This window comes from Juglans microcarpa x Juglans regia, chromosome 2S (genome assembly GCF_004785595.1).
Source record: "Juglans microcarpa x Juglans regia isolate MS1-56 chromosome 2S, Jm3101_v1.0, whole genome shotgun sequence".
In the NCBI taxonomy this organism is placed as follows: domain Eukaryota; kingdom Viridiplantae; phylum Streptophyta; class Magnoliopsida; order Fagales; family Juglandaceae; genus Juglans; species Juglans microcarpa x Juglans regia.
The window spans coordinates 21,265,873-21,285,964 of NC_054597.1; the positions used below are offsets into that span (position 1 = coordinate 21,265,873).

A 20,092-nucleotide genomic window follows, 5' to 3' on the forward strand; every position below is an offset into this window, starting at 1 on the left:
TCATAGAATACCCATGAGTATAGTGTCAGATAGAGACCCACGGTTCACGTCTCACTTCTGGAAGAGTTTGCAAACAGCTTTGGGCACCAAGTTGAAATTCAGCAGTGCTTATCATCCTCAAACCGACGGTCAATCAGAACGCACTATTCAGACTCTTGAGGATATGCTGCGAGCTTGTGTTTTGGATTTTAAGGGAAGTTGGGAAAGTCATCTGTCGCTTATAGAGTTTGCCTATAATAACAGTTTTCAAGCGACTATTCAAATGGCCCCTTATGAAGCTCTTTATGGGAGGAGGTGTCGATCTCCCTTATTTTGGGATGAAGTTGGCGAAGGGAATCTACTTGGACCGAATATTATTCAGGAGATGAAGAATCAAGTTCAAATTATAAGAGACAAGATGGCAGCTGCGCAGAGTCGTTAGAAGAGCTATTCGGACACAAGGCGAAGAGATTTATTATTTGAGGATGGTGATTGGGTTTACCTCAAAGTTTCTCCAATGAAAGGTGTTAAGCATTTTGGTAAGAAAGGGAAACTTAGTCCGAGGTATGTTGGCCCTTTTCAGATTCTGGAGAAGGTTGGACCAGTTGCTTATCGTATTGCTCTGCCAGAGCATTTTGGTGGAATTCATGATGTTTTCCACGTGTCGTCTTTAAAGAAGAGCTTTGGTCAGCAGGAGCCACGTTTCGTTGATCCAGAGAGCATTCAACTCCGGTCTGATCTCACTTATGTAGTTGTTCCAACTCAGATCCTTGACATGAAGGAGCAACAATTAAGATCCAAGTCGATACCTTTAGTTATGGTATCTTGGGGAGATCCATTAGCCCAGGATTTTTCGTGGGAGAGAGAGGCAGACATGAGAAAGTTCTACCCTTACTTATTCGGGTAGTTTTGAATATTTGTATTCTTTCTCAAGTTTGTTTAGAGTTTTATATTGTATCATGTTTTGGAATCAATTTAGGAACTTGGCAATTTCGAGGACGAAATTTTTTTTAAGGAGGGGAGCTTGTGAGATCTCTAGTTTCACTTGAATTTTTAATCCTTATTATTTTGAGGTGTTATTTTGTTATTTTAATGTGTTAATTAAATATCTTATTTGTTTTGGTATTTTATTTTAAATTTATTTTAGAGTATGTTATTTTGATTATTTGTATTATTTTTATTTTTGGACTTGTGTTTATTTTTGGGCTTATTATTTGCTTGTTTTATTATTTGGGCTGTGTGTGTATGTGTTTTTCTCTGTGGGCCGTGGGTGTGTGTGTGTGTGTGTGTGTGTGTTGGTGACCCGAGATCCAGCCCAGCCCAGCAGGGGGCTCAGGCTTTGTGCGAAACACGGCCCAGCCGTGTGGCCCTTGAGAACCCAACCCCTACAAGAAGAAACGGCGTCGTTTTGATGGAGCTAAGGCTCCATCTTATTTCCTTCTCGCGCCGCACTCTGCTACTTCTCCTTCCCGATTCTTCTTCCTCCTTTTTCTTCTTCATTTCTGCTTCTTCCACCGGATTTCCACGCAGCTGCTATCGAAAGTAGATCCCAGCCGAGAGCCACCTCCACCTACGTCTCACTCTCTCGTGTTGTTCGGCATGCACCCTGAGGGTTTGCTGTCAACCCATGGCATCGCACGGTCACTTGTTCTTCCGCAAGCTCCTCGGTGGCGTTGGGCATGGCTTCCGTGAGTGCCACCGTGCCACGCGTCCGCGAGAGGACTTCTTTTTCTCCACGGCATGCTGCCGTTATTTCCTTCCTCCACCGTGCGACACGCACGCCATGCGAACCGCCTCATTTGGCCTATAAGTAGACCACGGCTTCTCATGGTTTGGGGATCTCCATTCGAGTGTGTTTGGTTTTGTTTTGGATAAATCAATCGGGAATTTTGGTGTGATCCGAGAACAACTTCCTCTTGAACTCTTTTCTGGGTTAATTATTTCTGTGTTTTTGGTTTGTAAATCCATGAGGTGTTGTGATTTTGCCGAGCTCTTTGTGCTTTCAAAATCTTGTATTATTGTTGGGTTGTTTGTTGAGTTTCCATCTGGTGTTTTGTTACAACTCGTGAGTTGAGAGAACGGTTTGTCAGTGTTCAGCCGTGAGACGCCGTCGCCACTGTTGGCAGCACTTCTTTTCACGTGATCTTCCAGATTTTATCAATTTCATCGTGTGTATGTAATTTTCTCTTTTATTAATATTATTTGTAATTTCCCAATTTTATAAATAAATTGTTGTATTTATTGGCTTTATAAACTGTTGTTTAATTGTACATTGTTGGTTGTTGGAAATGTATTGTATTTGTTGAAGTGTTGGGCTTTAAATGGTATTGTGAAAAAAATGGGCCTTGGGCCGGATTGGCGGATAGGACTATGCGTGTATTTGTGAAATTGTGTTTCGGCGTTTATTGAGAATTTATAAATGAATTATTTAAATATGTATTCCAATAAACTGTTGAAAAGCATAAATTATCGTTTTGTTAAATTATGCGGTAATGTCACGAAGTCTGTTGGATATTGATACTGTTGCGTGGGTGTGTGTGTTTCACGACCCCAAGCCGAGATGGGGTATTATCTCGGTGGAGCTCCTCTGGTCACTCGAGAGCGTAACAGACTGACGTGACATCCTCTGAGTTGTCGCAGGGCGACGACGGGAACGGACGAGATGGTAACGCTCTCGTACCGATTCCGTGACCTTTGGCTGGCGAGGTTAGAGGATGCTTGGCCATGTACGCGCTGGGAGCGGAACTGAGCATCGCTCGTTACGAAGTCTCATGCACGGACGTTACCCGTGATGTGACGAAGAGAGCCAGGGTGTGCGGACGGTCCATAGGAGAGACTGTGGTGCATGCGTAAATTCATAATAAATATGATTGGGACAAAAAATGGGATTTTTGGGTGTAAGAATAAAAATGATATTTTTGGGAAAGGAATGTAAGTTGTTATTTTGTCACAAGGGAACACGTGTTTGTATAAATGTGTTTTAAATCTCTTGGATGTTATTTTGGTTAATTACTTGCTGAGATGTCATAATCTCATAGTGGTGTTTACCCTACGGTTCCGTTTTATGGTGCCGTAGAGTTTGACGCAGAGCCCGAGTATGAAGCTGAAGGACCGACTCTGCCAGAAGTTTAAGTCGCTGTTATGTTGTTCAGTGTTTTGGGACTTGTTTCCCTTATGTTATTTGTTTTCTTTAAATTATCTGACTGAAGACTGTAAAATATTTGTAAAGTTATTTTACTGTTTTATGAACAATTCTGGTACTTAATAGAGAAAGACCCCTTTTATTTTCTCAGCTGTAATTTTTACTGTACATTTAATGTATGTTGTACACTTTTTGAGCACTGGTCGTTGGGGTGCGTGATCCGTGTGGTCATCATCCCGGTGTCACGAACTCCACAAAAATAAAGTGTGGGGGTCGAGGGCGCCACAAGCTACCTTTTCAGTTTGTGGATGGGAGAGGGTTCCAAAAATTTGTCCAAGAATTAGAACCTAGATTTACGCTTCCTTCTCTCCACACTATGGCGAAGGATATTAAAAAGATGTACTGGAAAGATAAAGATGTTTTGTGGGGCCAATTGGCGGGTTTGGTAGTTTGCCTCACTACCGATACTTGGACTTCTATCCAAAATTTTAATTATATGTCTTTGACTGTCCATTTCATTGATTCTGATTGGATTCTTCATAAAAAGATTATTAAGTTTTGTCAAATAACTGATCACAAGGGTGAGACAGTTGGGAATGCCTTAGAGGCCTCAATAAAAGAGTGGGGGTTGACACGAGTTTTGACAATTTCGGTTCACAATGCCTCTTCTAATGATGTCGCCTTGGGATATCTGAAGACTTATCTTAGAGAGGCAAATAATACATTCTTGGGTGGTGAATATTTGCATTTTAGATGTTCTGCACATATCTTGAATCTAATTGTGACTGAGGGGTTAAAAGATGTTGATAACTCGGTTGCACGAGTTAGACTAGCTGTGAAATTTGTGAGGTCTTCTCCTTCTAGATTGGAGAAATTCAAGATTGCTTCGAAGAATGTGGGCATAACATCAAAGAAGGGTCTTTGTACTGATGTTCCTACCAGATGGAACTCAACCTTCTTGATGTTGGAGGCGGCCCAAGAATATAAAAAAGCCTTTCAATTATTGGGTGATGAAGACATTCAATATGTCAAATACTTTGATGAGTGGGGGTTTAGGATTGCCTAATGATGATGATTGGGAGGTAGTTGCTACATTTGTTGATTTTCTCGGGCTTTTTTATGATGTCACGTTGAAGTTATCTACTTCTTTGCACCCTACATCCTATGAATTTTGTCAACAAATATGTAGGGTGAAAGAATAATTAGAAGACATGTGTAGGGGTTCCAATCTAAGGATGAGGGGGATGGCATTGACCATGAGGGTCAAATTTGACAAGTATTGGGGAGATTTGACTATACTAAATATTTTGTTATATGTGGCTACTATTTTTTATCCCCGTCTAAAAATTTCAGGCATGTTATATGGTTTGGGACTAGCGTATGATTAGGCATGGACTGATCTTATTGGTGAGATGGCCCGAGATACCTTTTATAGATTTTATGATGAGTTTAATGCAATTAAGGGTGGTACTGCATTTACTACACCTACACATATCCCAACACCTCCTCTAGACACCGGGGCAACAAAGAAGTGGAGATTGGCATGGACTAAGACCCTCGCACATAATCTCACACTAGTCCATCAATCTACGAATGTGGTTTCAGAGTTAGACAATTATTTGTCAACGGATCTTATTCAAGGTGATGATGATTTTGACATATTAGGATGGTGGAAGGCAGCATCAAAGAAATATCTCATTCTTTTTGAGATTGCCCGTTGCATGTTGGCCATCACTATTTGCACCATTGTCTCGGAGTCTACCTTTAGTACCGGAGGGCGCATATTAGATCATTTCCATAGTTCATTGTCTCCTACAACTGTGGAGGCATTGATATGCACACAGAGTTGGACGATGGGAAATGATATCTATGTTCCGGATGTTTTAAATTTTAAAGAGACTGACGAAGAGGGTGGTGATCAGTCTGGATCTGGACCATCTGGTAATTATTGTTTTTATTTTATTATTTTGATTTATTTATATTCATTTCAATTTCATCAGTATTAATTTTAGTATTGATTGTTGTAGCAACACATGAGATGACTCAGGCGATGTCTACCTCCACTGCAATATGAATATGTGCTCAAGCCTCAAAAGAGTCCAAGACTACCCATTCGGTCGCTCCAAATGTCACAGTCAAAGACCCAAATAACTCCCCTCTTTTTTTTAGATTATTAATTTCTTAGAATATTGAATTTTGAATCAGATGTATGTATTATGTATTTGATTTGTAATTTTGTAATATTGATACAATGTCCCTTGGACACCTTTTTCTTTGTAATTTTGTAATTGTTTAGACTTTCCATTTTATTTTTGTAATAGCTTAGTTATTATTATTATTTATTAGTTTATTAGGTAGTAGACTTGTAGTCTATAGTAGTACTTCATTAGTCTTAATTATATAAAATTGTGTATGTATATAGTATTTTCATTTATGATTCATGTAACTTTTTATTTTAAACTCTTTTTTTTTTTAAAAAAAAAAAAGAAAAGAAAAATTTCTATTTTTATGGGCCCAAAATGGCCCAGAAGCTGTTTCTAGGCCATTTTAGGCCCATTTCAGTAGTTTTTGGGCAAAAAATGGTCCAGAAACCCTCCTTTGGCCCGATAGGGTGAGGGGGGGGGGGGGGGGACGGGGGGCGGACGGAGGACCCCCTCCACCCGCACCCCGTCATCTGGGACGGGGTCCCCCGCCCCTGCACTCCGGGGGCAGGGGTGGATTACCAAATTGACCCCCCGCCCATGTGGGGGCGGGGGGCGGGGTGGGGGCTACCCCACCCCGTGGGGGGCGGGTAGCGCCCCTAGCAACAGCTCCTTGGTTTTGCACTAAATATCCATTGCCCTGCCGTGAACTACCACATAAACCAGACCACGACCTTGCTGGAATCCACTGCAGAGTACGTCCAAACACTGGCTAGTTCACAGCAGCCTCTGCTTAGCACTATCGAGAGACTACGTACGCCCAAACCGCCCACCATGTCATCACATGCAAATCCACACCGCTGCAAACCACAATAAGACAACTTCCGTTCTACGTAACCTGCCACCAGAATAGCCACCCAACAAACCACCTGCACGATGAAAACCCGTGCGTTAGCACTGCCCAGCCCCACGTTTAGTCCCGTAGCATGGCGATCCCAGTGCACCACCTGTCTGCACTAACGTTCACCATGCAACACTCCTAACTCACATCCCCTCCCTCAGCCACAACACCACACGGCACCACTCAAATCCGTCCTAGTCCACCATAAGCTGCAGACAATCCCCATACAGTTAAGCCCCTGTTTCAAGCAACAGAAAACAAAGCATCTCCAAGCATGGCCAATTAGCAAGCTCGCAGCCATCCTCAGTTGTCCAAACTCCAGAGAAAACTTCGCTCAAACCCAGAACACAACAGAAACCGCCGACCATTTTTTTCCCGTCGAACCCACATCTTCCCAGTAAGCCCACGACCGCCACCAACCTCCTCTCTCTCTCAGTTGTGTTTGGCTTAACAGAACTCCCTCCCTCCTTCTCTCGACATCACACCACCCTGCCCAGAGGACCCAATCCTGTTGCCAGCACCTCCATCCACCACAGAGCTGTCGTACCATGTCGCTTCCTCTCGGTGAGTTTCATCCCCTATAAACGCACGCCTCTCTCGCACTCTCCCGGTACCCTCTGCTTCTCTACAATTATAAGATGTGTTTTAGGTTTCAGTAGGTTAATTGATATAATTACAAAAATGCCCCTTTATATTGTTTTCCCAAAATGCCCAGGCTCAGTATGTTATTTTTTCCAAAAATACCCATGCCTATTTATGATTAAAAGATGAGAATATTTTAGTGTTAGGATGAATCTAAGTTTAGAAAATATAGACTATTTTAGTAGTTTAGGTTTTAAATAAAGTCACAGGTTTAATTAGAAATTTATAAAAATTGCATGTTTATTTTTTTATATAGGCGACCGACTACACGCTGAAATTAGTGGATTAGCGTTGCAAGGTAAGTAGCATGATCATACCCTTATACGTATGTACGGTGAACTGCTTGTCTTTTATAAAAATATTATACATGTATGCCCTTCATTGGAAGCCTCTTTTTTTTACGTACCTAAATCATGATTTTATGTGAAGATTTATGCATTAAAGTATTTTATGAAAGTCATGATTTCATGTGAAGATTTTTGAATATTGATGATCTTATGTAACTTATGCATTAAAATAATTATGGAAAGTCATGCATGATTTTATGTGAGAGTTATGCATAAAATTATTTATGAAAAGTTATGATTTTATGTGAGGGTTATGCATAAAATTATTTATGAAAAGCCATAATTTTATATGAGAGTTATGCATAAAATTATTTATGAAAAATCATGAATTTATATGAGGAAACATGTATTACGACATTTATGAAAAAATGCGATTTCATTTGAAATCTATGATATGATATGACAAGTATGTATGTGATTTCTTTTGAAATCTATGAAATGACAAGTATGCAAGTATGATTATGATAAGATATGTAACGGCCTGTGTTATGATATGAAGACGGTACCTATGTTATGGGCATATTGCATTGCTAGGTCGTGCATGCTGGTAGTGTACCCAGTATGTCTTACTTATGTATGGATTCCACAACCCGCGGCCATGGGCGAAATCGAAATCTATTTAGATTTGCAAACCCTAACTCATGGGGGTCAACAGTAGAACGACATATGATAAGTGAAAGATAAGTTCATGTTTATTTTCATGTCATTTACGTATAAATTTATGAGTACGCACATCTTCAAGAAACCTTATGTTTATTATGTTTACTGTATGATGTGTTGCTTATTGAGTATTCGACTCATACTTGTATATTTTTATATTTTTAGATCACCCAGGTGATGACATTTATGAGGATGAGACTGCAGGACACGACTTGACCCAGGGAGGCGAGGCAGAGACCTAGACAAATTATGCTATGATTAGTTTTATGATTTAATATTTAAATAAATTATTTTGATAAGCACATGAGACGTTCGTATTTTTTTAAATAAGTGCTTCCACAGACTTTATTTTAGATTTTCAGTATTTATTAAAGTTTGTTTTATTTATGGAAATCTTTCGCATCTGGCGCTTTGTTAAAATGAAAAAAAAAAAAGCTTTTAAGTTTAAGTTTAGTAGTAGCACACTGGTTCCCCAAAAATTCTAAAATATTTTTTGGGAAGCGGTGTGTTATAGTTGGTATCAGAGCCAGGTCAAAAGATTTTGTAGACTTTTCAAAATAAAGAGAGGAAAACTTTTGCAAAAAATAGAGAAGTTTTGGAAAATATAAAATGAAGGAAAGAAATGTCTAGGCCAAGGTCTCCCCAAGGCAAGTCTTGCTCTGCAATAAGTATGTTATAAGTTTTTCTTTTAGTAGCTGAATGCATTTTAATTGACATTGTTAAAACATGCATGTTAGAATGGCACCTCATGGAAGAAGACCACGCGTACCCCACTCTGAGAACAATACTGTACAAGATGATAATTCAGAAGTACTCGCTGCTGCAGCGACACGTTTCTTTCAAAGGATGGTTAATGGTGATATGGTTGTAGGTAGAACCCCACAAATAGGATGCACCTTAGAGCAGTTCTCCCGCCAGCACCCCTACTTTCGACGGCAGATCAAATGCCATGGATGCAGAGAGCTGGATTGAACGATTGGAGCAGATCTTCGAGGCACTTTATTGCATAGGCGATCAGAAGGTGACTTATGCTACTTTCAACTTAACAGATGCGGCAAACAAGTGGTGGAAGTCAACACGAGCACTTTCGTAGATGGAACTAGGAGATGGAGTCCCTGTCACATGGGAGTGTTTTAGGAAGATATTTTTGGACTGTTTCTTTCCTCAGACTCTTCGCGAGTCTAGGGCCCGTCAGTTTGCAGATCTTATCCAGGGAACAATGACGGTAGACCAATACGCTACCAAATTCATGGAATTGTCCTGTTTTGCCAGTTACTTAATTCCAGATGAGGAAAAGAAAACTGAAAAGTTTGAGCACGGTCTAAATCCAGATTAGGGAATGTGTACGTACTCTCAGGGTTCAGAGTTTCACGAAGCTGGTCACTCGTACTACCATTGCTGAAGAAGACATTCAAGAAAGTATCGACTACAATAATCAAAGGAAGCGACAGCAACAACAACAACTCCAACCAACATCACATAGAGATAAGAGGCATTTTCAGGATAATGGACAACGGCCACAATAGGGTTAGTCAGGATAGCTCCCCATGTGTGAGAAGTGTAGAAAGAGAATATGGTACCAGCTCGAGTTTTCTCCCTGGCATAGTTGCGTGACACCGATGCGCCCGTCAATGAGAACACAGGTAACTAATTTCTTCAACTAGAAATATTGATTATTGTTGGGATATTAGGTAAGTAGGTTGTGATATTCATGATGACTATTGGAAATATTTCATGTGCTATAGGTAGCACGATTCAATCTCAACATGAATTATAGGAGTTAGAATATGAATTTAGAGAGTCTTAGGTTACGATTTATTTGAGATTATTTTTTTACATGTAGAGAGTTTTATTTTTGTATGTGGAGAATTTAATTACTTCATATGGCGTTAAGATAATCGTCTAATGAACTTATTAGTTTAGGCTTATAATCAAATTCATTATTGAGGTTTACAATTTTGAAGAATTAGCGAGGTTTAAGAATAAATATCGAAGGATTAAAAGTCTGGGATTAATAGGTTTGATTAAATGATCAAGGATTTAGAATAAAGACAATGAAAGAAAGAGGTGAATGGTACACTGGTTTTTGAGGTCTAGTAAATTCCGAGGACAAAATTTTTATAAGGAGGGGAGATTGTAACGACCCGATCCTATATTTTTTAGGGATAAATTACGAATAATTTTATTAGGCTTAATAGATAAGTTAAAGCCTATAAAAGAATTTGTCAGATAGATTATATTTTTATTGAACCTAGAGTTAAGGCTCCATTATTATTATTATTATTATTATTTTCTCCAAGCACATGAGTCCAAACACTATTAGCATTATTATTTCCTTTTAATGATAAAACTCCTACCTATTGGATTTTCAAAATAAAACTCCCATGCACGTACGTCTCTTCCTCTTCTTCACTAGGGTTTCCCTTGGTCTATATATAAAACTCGTATATGATGACGTAAATGTCTTCAACCTAGAACCAGGGTTGCCGCAGTAGCTCCATGGTTTTGCACCATCAAGTGAAGAAGAAGAAAATTCTTTGGAAGAAATTTATCAATTAAAAGAATCAAGATCTTTAGAACAATCTTTTGATAGTGGATTAGAAGAAGAGGAAGATGGGGCTCATGTTTATTATTGCCTAAATAAAGATAATTGTATTTGTAGCAAAACTATTAATGTTCTTCCAAAACAAAAGGATATTATCTTAGAATTAATTGATAAAATTAGTGACTCACATGAAAGAAAAGATAATTTAGTAAAATTAAAGGCTTTGATACAAAAATAATTATATTACTTTAGTACCCACTCCTTATAATCTTTTAGAAATAGTAAATAGATTTTGAAAAACAAAAAGTTACATCACAAGACTTACAACAAGAAATTAATTGTTATTCTAATTATTCCCTTTCATTATTTGATACTAATATCTTACTTGCTTTAATATTAAATATTAAAATAAGTGATTAACACATGATGAACGGATCACATTCTTTAACGGTAGTTTATATGATCCATTATAAACTTATGAAAACAACACTAGAGCCATAAGCCCTTATTACTAGTCTAAAATGCTACACATTATTATTACAATCTAGCATGCCATATTCTAGTGTACAGATTCCTAAACAGATTCATTGGAATCAAATTACTCTTCCTAATGAATGGAAGTTGGATAACATAACTCCATTATTAAAAATAGAAAATAATGGTACAGATGATCTAAAATATATAGATCAAAAGGCGAACAGATTAGTCCAAAGAGCTTTTCCACCTTTTAGAAAAACATTTCTCATTATTTTTCACCAGTACCCTCTAGCTATCACACACCTACATCTATTTCTCACTTCAATTTCACAACCAAGATCTATTCTTACTTCAGTTTCACAGAATAAATTCCAGAACCTAAACACCTAGATTAGATGAGTTATTCTTGAAAATATTATTGACATGTCGGTATACATTGTTAGTCCTAGTATACCGTTTACCTCTCATAATCTTGAGCAATTAAAGGAACCCTCTTCTCCAATATATTCACAAGTAATTGAAGAAGATGGTTAAATATACACCCTTAATATAGAATATTTAAAAATTAATAAAAAAATATCTTAAATACGATTATCTAAAAAAATAAAATAACAAAAAAGATTATTATTCTTCTTAACTTTTACAAAAATGGAAAGAGATTATATTCAAAAGAAATATTATGAATATTCAGAAGATATACAGGCTAATATACCTTTCTTGTGACTACTAACCAATGGATAAAAAAAAGGAAATTAATCAAATTGTTGATGAAAAACATCCCCCTTTGAAGCCATTAAGTATAGACAAAGAGGCACTCATGTTTTAACATGACCTATAAAGAAACATAATTCTATATCAGAAGATAAGAATATACATAATATAATTCAACTAAACAATTATATTAATTTATATTTACAAACTATGGGTAAACAATTAGAAAGAATTAAGAATCAATTATTTTCCATTAACCCTATTATTAAAGAAGCAAAACAAACTTCTTTATTTGTTCCTCATGAAATTTCATCACATTTAAAAACTATTTTTTCTAAAAGTAAAAATGATTTATTAGAACAAATCTCTAAGAAGTTGGAAAAATTAAATATTTCTAATACTACTTCTACCTCATTAAAATAACCTCATATCAATGTATTAAGTAAAATAGATTCACCTACCTTATTATTTGATTATGAAATTAATAATATTGAAAATCAATTTAAAAATATAGATCTCCAAATAAATAAAATTAAAGGAGAGAATGTTAATAAATATTATGCTAGAGATTTTAAATATCATGTTTCCATTAGTTGAAATTGATATTTGCGGCCAATCCCACCGTATATGCAATTTGAAGATAGAGAACATATAATAAGATCTGGATTTTCACCAAATGTACTGTATGAATAGAACATGAATATGAAATATTAAATCATTTTCAATAAATAATTATGGCTGCTAATGTTTATAAAGGAAATGAGAAAACAGACCATCAAGTGGCTTACATTATTGTTATAGGTTTTACTGACAAATTAAAAAGTTGGTAGGATCATTATCTTTCAAGTGAACCAAGAAATAAGATATTAAATCAACATAAACACTATGAAAGAATGCAAATAATTAAAATAGAAGATGTTGTCAATACTTTAATATTCATATTAACTAAACAATTTGTTAGAGACCCTATTCAATTTAAAGAAAGAACAAGTGATTTGTTAATTAATTTAAGATGCCCTCAATTATTTGATTTTTGCTAGTATAAATATGTATTTCTAACTAAATTTATGATCATAAATGACTGTCAACAACCATATTGAAAGGAAAAGTTCATAGCCGGACTTTCTTATTACTTGGCCCAAAATGTACGAGAATTATTAGTAAAATCAGATGGTACTATTAATTTTATTAATCTTACATATGATGATATTATAACTACTATTAATAGAATTGGTTTAACTATGTGTAATGATTTAAGATTAAAAAACTCAAATGAATAAAGAAAAGAAATTTGCTAAGAAATAACTAGGTATCTTTTGTGAACAGTTTGATCATACTTCATTATTACCTCCTTCTAGAAGACATAAAAAGAAAAAAAGAATTTAGAAGAATTATTCGAACAAGAAACGAAAATATAAAACACCTTACAAAAAGATACAAATATTATAAAATAGATTAAGTCTCATGTTAAGAAATTACCATACTTAGGACTCTTATCTCCACATACTTTTAAAAAAGTTGAAATAGATGTCTCTGATCTTGGTTATGGAGGAATTATTAAGAAATTTTTTTTTACTAATTATGAATAGATTATTCAATTTCATTTAGGATGTTGGAATCATGTCTAAAAGAATTACAGTACTATTAAAAAAGAAATTTTAGCCATTGTATTATACATTTCTAAATTTCAAAATGTTTTATTAAATCAAAAGCTTTTACTTAGAATAAATTGTAAATTAGTCAAGGAAGTTTTGATTAAAGATGTAAAAAACATGGCTGTTAAATAAATATTTTCTAGATGGCAAGCTATATTAAATATTTTTTATTTTGATATTGAACATATTAAGGAAGATCTAATTCTCTTCTTGATTTTTTATCCCAAGAATTCTTACAGGGAAAATCATGCTATTCTCAAAATCAAACTCTAAATCATCATATGCTAGGCCCATCTCCTCCCTATCCTTCACATTGTCCTTTTACAACTCCAAAATCATGCATGGTATTGGGAACATTACAACAACTGGTTAGGCCATCATACAACTCATTCTCACCATTAGTCTCTCCAAAATTACCAACACATTCAAAAGCTGTTTCTCATTCTTCTTCTACTCCTTCTTAGATTATTAGTCATCCGCTCTTATCTCAATCTTCTGCATCCTCTATTATTATTAAGACTCACTGGTATCTAGTCTTCCCTATTGAGTCTTAAATTCAGCACCTATCTAATTCCTAAAAATTACTTGATGCCTTTCTCTTGCCAGATTGGCATTATATTCTACAAAATATTAAGAAAATCCAGCATTTTTATGAATTTATGTAACACCCTGCCTAAAAGCTCCCTAGACCTTGACCTTAGTATCCTTAATCCTAATTAATTAAGAGTTTGGCTATTTGAGAATGAGACTAAGTCTGGATACTTGAGTTGGCAAAAATGCTGTATACTTTGGGTTTAGAAGAATTGTTAGAAGGTTCTAGTGCAATAATGATTTTCTGAGGAAAAATGAAATTTTTGGAGCTTGATTGGTTAGTGATATTATTTTGGAGAAGTTTCAGTGCTTTATTAAGTTTGAGGATAAGAAGCCAAAAGGCCCATAAAGGAATGACATATGACAAATTTGGATTAAATATTTGATGGAATTGGAGAAGGCCCAAAGAGTGGCTTATGAAGGGCCCAAGCTTTTTGGGTATAAAGGCTTAGCAGAGGCAAAAAGACTTTAGGTGCAAAAAGACTTTAGGCCCTACTTGATAGACATAAGACTTTAGGACCCTAATGCACTATAAATGTAATGGGCTAAGTTTAAGATGTTAAAAAGTCTTAGGCCCAACTTGGGAGATATAAAGTTTTAAGTTTCTTTTGGAGGACACTAGAAAATAGGCTCAATGAAAAGTACATAAGGCCATTAGGCCTAACTTAGTAAGAGTGAAGGTATTAGACCAAACTTATTAAGCTTGGAGAATTGGGAAAGCAAGCCATTAGTGATTCTATTAAGGCCTTTAGAACCTTAGGACATTTATGGGTCAACCCTTATAAGCCCTAAAACAAGCCTCATAGGAGTGCAAGACTTGGTAGGATAGCCTTGGCTCAAGTATGAGGAAGGCATAAGGCCTTTTGGGTCAAGCTTGGTATAGATTTGACCTATGACCCAATTAAGTCAGGTAAGCCTTTCAAGCCCCATCTTTGTAGATCTTGAGGTCTTTTTTAATCCCTCAAATCTGGAAACAAGGCCTTCATTCATTCAAGCCCAAAAGCCCATGAGCCCTTTGGAACAATCGGACCCATCACCAAGCCCGCTTTCTAAATATTTTTGGGTTAGACGTATGAAAAGTTTAGTTGAATTTTTGAGTACTATTTTTTATAGATTACGAGCCCAAATTATTTTCGAGGATCCAACCTATGATTTTTTTTTTTTAAATGTTTGTTGTCTATTCCAAAATGGACTCTAGAGTCCCTTTCCCATTAAAATTCTAGAACCCATGTATATATACATATGTATATTATATATATTTAGATATATGTATTTTGTAGCCTTGTGTTTGTGGGGATCTATTTTTTTTCAAACCCTAGTTGGTTTCAATTGCCCTTCGCCACGTTTAGTTAGTTTTGTTTTTTACTTCCCACCTTGCACGACCCCAGTCCCCCTTGCACATATGTCTCTCATGCAGTTTCTCCCTCTGATCATCTCTAGGGTTTTTCTTTTTCTATATATATACATAGATCCTCCATGCACGTAGGTTCATCTTCCTCCTAAAAAATTAGGGTTTCTGCATCCTTCCCCCAGTTGAAGCTTCAACCCCTTGAATCATGCCACAACCCACTAAGACTAGCCACGTACAAACTGCCATATCCAGTTTTGCCCAGCTACTGTGACCCAACCTGTGCGCCACCACCCTCTTCGCAAACTTAGCTTGTTGTCCCCTATTTTCTCACTCCCAAAACAGAGCAAGTTCTTGCTCAAGTCGTCCATCGAGCTCCCCTTCGTTGGCCTCTCACTGGGTGTTGCACCTCGCTGTCAGCTCCGAGCTCCACATCGAGACCCCATATAAACCACCGCCAAGAACTTTCTGGCACCCCCAGTCCGTTGTGTCTCATGGTGAGTTCATCTCTCTCTCTCTCTTAGAGCTTGGCTGTTGCACTCACCATAGTCGACCTCCGCCTGGTCCTTTGCTCTGCCGCACACCTCCTTTCCTCTTGGTATGCCTCAGCCGTAGCACCCATTTCATGTTTTCATGGTTTTCAAAAATAAGCAATCTTATTGCCTTTCCGTAAGGCTTGTAGGAGATTTTCATGAAATTACGACTTTGTCATCTTAGTTGTAAAAACAGGATTTTAAAAGTAGGTTGTTTTATTTTGGGCCACATGGGCTTGTTTTTTACTAGGCCCCTTTTACTTTTTAAGTGTGTTAGGTTAAGTTATTTTGAAGTTAAATGTTTTTGGGTTGGGCTCGAGTTCAAAATGATTTTTGGCCGGGTATAATATTTGATTACAATGACTTTTCATTATTTGAAGTGGGTTAGGTTCGTTTTCTTAAACGGACTGGGGTTTGTGTAGAAATTAGACTAAGTATATTAAATGGATATCGATGAACTTGGAGATTATTGATATTTTAGGATTAAGAGAATTTTAGACATTTAGGAAAAATATGTTATTTTAGTATTTCAAGTTTGAGAATCGAAATACGTGTTCGATTGAAATATATGGGAGTTATGTGACAATTTTATAGGTGACGATTGATTTTCGTTAGTACTGCTTTGGAGAAATTCTGAAAAGTTAAGAAGTTCAGGTAAGCGAGATTCCTATTTTAGACTTTGTATAAAAATAAAATGGACTGAGATAAATTTTGAAAAGTATGCATGTTTTGTTATGAAAAGAAATTTGAAACAACCTCAGCTATTTGTTCTGCATTACTCATGAAATTCTATATAAGAATAAAGTATTTTCTGGCATGACTGGTGTAGACATGAGCTATTTTGGCATCTTGTTTCTGAACTATGCAAAAGAGAGTGAATATGAAAATTTAGTGCATAAATTATATTTTTGTGATCTGATTTTGTTATGTTCTAAAGATGTTCTGTACTCTGATATAATATAATTTGATTTCTGAAAACCTTTGGCATGACAATTTGTTTCTATTTCTTTTTCATTCTGACCTTACCACGGGTGTAAAACTGTGGCCTCTGTTCAAGTTGGTACCAACTTTTCTGTTTCCGATGCATCCACTTTGGAAGCGTGGTTTTCTGCGAGGTTTTTTCTGTGTGCACACTCGGGGCACCGAGTATAATAAGGGGAAGATTCACATTCCGTTTTAACTCGGTTGGCCGTCGGGGTTTGCACAACCATACCACGAGGGTTAAACATGGTCTCTGTTTTGATATGATACGATACAATGAAAATGTTCATTTATGCTACACCAAAGGGATTTTGATTATGAATATTTTTGAACTTTTGCTCTGATATTTTTGATAACATGTCTTGACTTTGCATTCTAAAAATAAAAAATGCTTGTTTTGCATTCTGAACTCTGTAAATGTTTATATTTACATACTAGTATATGTTCTCTACTTGCTGAGTTGTTGATAACTTAACCCTTATCTCCAAACATTTTTTAGATAATCTTGATGATTCTGCTGGAGAGCAAGAGTAGGCAGCGTTAGAAATGTTTGATGTTCGTAGAAGAATAAGTGTCTGAGGGTACAAGTATTTATTTGAGAGTCATAGTTAGTAAATTAATTATTTTCGATTATTTTGATATGATGAGTTAAGGATATTTTCAAGTCTTTGGGAAGCTTTTAATTTATTTAATTGATAATTTCTTTGTTGTCATTATGAAGGAACATGGATATTTGGGTTGAACAAAGGAATTAATATTTTTATTGAGTTTTCTGGATTTTATAGTTGTGATATCGGAATTGATATAAAGTATTAAGAGCCAACTCTCTGGACCTTCGGGACTGGGGCGTTACACCCTTGACCTACACTCATGACCCTTTTAAGCCCACAAGATCCAAAGCCTTGTTTTGTTCCATTTCTTCTTTTTTAAAGTCCAATATATCATACCATGGGTTTCCTTAAGCCCATGTCGTACCTTAAGTACCCAAATTAAGTTTTAAAATTGGTTAAGACTATTAATCAACTTACCCAAGATTAGTGATCTTTAAATCATGTTATGAAGCTTACTTTTCTTTCTTAATTTTTTTTAATCTTTCGATCTGAGATTTTCTTACTTTATTGCTCAATTACATCACTCTTAGATCATACTAAGACCCTAGATATACCTCCACACATGACATTAGAGTAAATGACATATCAAACCTCAAAACTACACTAATTGGCACACATGTGTACCCTTTGCGTGCATGGACTGTTTTGCCCTTAGGTCTAATATTTTTTGTGCCTTTTTCTTAAGGGTAATATGGCCCTTAGACACCTCTTATAACCCCTTTAAACCTAGATCAAGCTTTGGATGAATTGGGTTTCAAGAACCAAACCAAAACACCAAACCGATTGCACCTACGAAGCTAGTTGGTTGCAAGCTAATTTGGTCAAATTTCAACCACCCATCTGCTCTTGGCTGAGCCACCACCTGATGCCACCTCCTTAACCACCCAATCCTCAAGAGGGCCTCATGGCCATCATGAGCCTTTGACCAGGTTTTTCACCTAAACAAGGCACCAAAACGGAATGGCCTTTGTGTATAACTCCATTTTAGCAACCACCTCCCTTGCATCACCTTCTTGAGCTGCTCCTCCATGATTCACTTGGTAGCCAACCATTCACCTTCTACCACCTGAAAAAGGCTTCAAGAAATGACCTTACCTTTGCAAAATTCAGCCTTGAAGAAGAGTCAAGGAGAGGAGTCAAAGTGATGATCAAATTTCCCCAAGGAAAACACCTTGAATTCGTCAGCCGCTTGGGTGGTTTTGATGATTTTTCTCATCTCTACTTTGCACCGCGACTTGACCACCATCCATAGGAGAAATGTAGCAAATGTAGGGAAGAAATCATGGTAGTTTCAGGCTACTATTCCCCCTGCACAAGGTGACATAAGCTGATGAAATCAATTTGAAAATTTCAACTTCGTACACCACCTCCCACCTCAACCAATCCCCTTGGACCAAGACTAATGCCTCCACCCTCTTGGCCACCTATAAAAGGCCCCTTCATCCCCTCATTTCCTCCACACCTCATCTTCAGTTGCCCCTTGAGCATAGAGAGCAATCTTCCCCCTTAGTTTTGAGAGAAACCGAAAGTGAGTGAGTTTGAGTGTTCTTGGGAGTTCTTGAGTGGGCTATGAAATTTTTAAGTTTTCTTGCCCTTGATCTTAGTTTACATGTCAAGCCTTAGTTTTCTTCCCCGCTAGTAACCATTGGCCACTTTGACCAAAGTGACTACGTCTTACTTATAACTTTCATGTTACGGCAGCTTGCTTTTCTCCTTCATCGTAGGTACACCCACTATCTTTAGGTGCGGTTCCGCTCAGGTGTCTTTTTCTTTTAGGAACCATTCGAGATCCGTTGAGAGTACTTTGTTGACCCAGAGATTATCCCTCCCTTTTAAACACTCCTGAGAGGACAGATGAGTTTTACTTTGACATTCCCTTGTTCTAGCCTTTGGGGTTGTGATAAAAACTTTTTAACAAAAAGACTCATTTCCTTTTCCAAAAGATTTTCACAATCCCAATGCATGTGACATGACAATGAAATTTAGAACTTTCATGAGACATATGCAAATGTCGAATGCTTCATCATGATCATATAACATTCAAACATGCAATTTCAATACATTTCGTGTTATGGCTTGAAGATAACATGTTCTTTTATAAAAATCTTAGGGCATTGAACATCAACCAAAAGACAAACATCCAATACTTTCCATGTAAGGGCCGAAACTTGCAAACCCTAGCATATCCAAGAATCATTCTTAACTCATTAAACTTCCACCACAAAATGATCATACTTCATATGTGGCAATAGCTGAGACCTTTAAGCTTGAAAACAATCATTCCAATCAACATTTCATGAACTTAGAATCTTCTAATGTATTAAACAAAACTTTGACAAGAATATTCATGGGTGGCCGAAACATTCTAGTGGTCATAGATAAACGTTTTCTTGAACTTAATCCCATACAAGATTCTGTCAAGCAACAATCATTCACATACAAATACATATTGTCCAATCCAAACCCTAGATGGCTTCCTTTTCCATTTTCATATCATGAATATATTCCATAGGCCATTCTTTTTATACATTAGATAATCATGCTAAGAAGAGATAGTATCATATGGAAGAAACATCAATATTATGGACAATCACATAAACTAAGCAACCAATAAATTCACAAGACATATACATAAAATATCCAAGCACAAGTTAGAAATGTACTTACAAAAATCTGAAATATATAGCAAGCAAGCTAAAAATTACATATAATACTTGTTAGGTTCATCATTCAAGAAAAACCCTAACTCGTGTGATTGAGTGTTGTGCTCTTGACATCTTTTCTGAAAAAGACTCCAACATTTGGACCCTCCTTCCTTGAGTTCAAAC

The 20,092-nt window shown here is 36.6% G+C and overlaps 1 protein-coding gene and 1 long non-coding RNA gene across 2 annotated transcripts; both read left to right on the forward strand.

The window, feature by feature from the left end:
• The first annotated feature begins 496 nt into the window (after positions 1–496).
• Positions 497–886, forward strand: LOC121253464. Its single transcript, XM_041153477.1, has one exon. The coding sequence runs from the start codon at positions 497–499 to the stop codon at positions 884–886; it is 390 nt and encodes a 129-aa protein (XP_041009411.1).
• A 622-nt stretch (positions 887–1,508) lies between these two features.
• LOC121251679 lies at positions 1,509–18,406 on the forward strand. The gene is made up of 3 exons (XR_005938080.1): positions 1,509–1,838; positions 3,955–3,965; positions 18,396–18,406. It is a non-coding gene; the product is annotated as an uncharacterized LOC121251679 (long non-coding RNA).
• Positions 18,407–20,092: the final 1,686 nt, after the last annotated feature.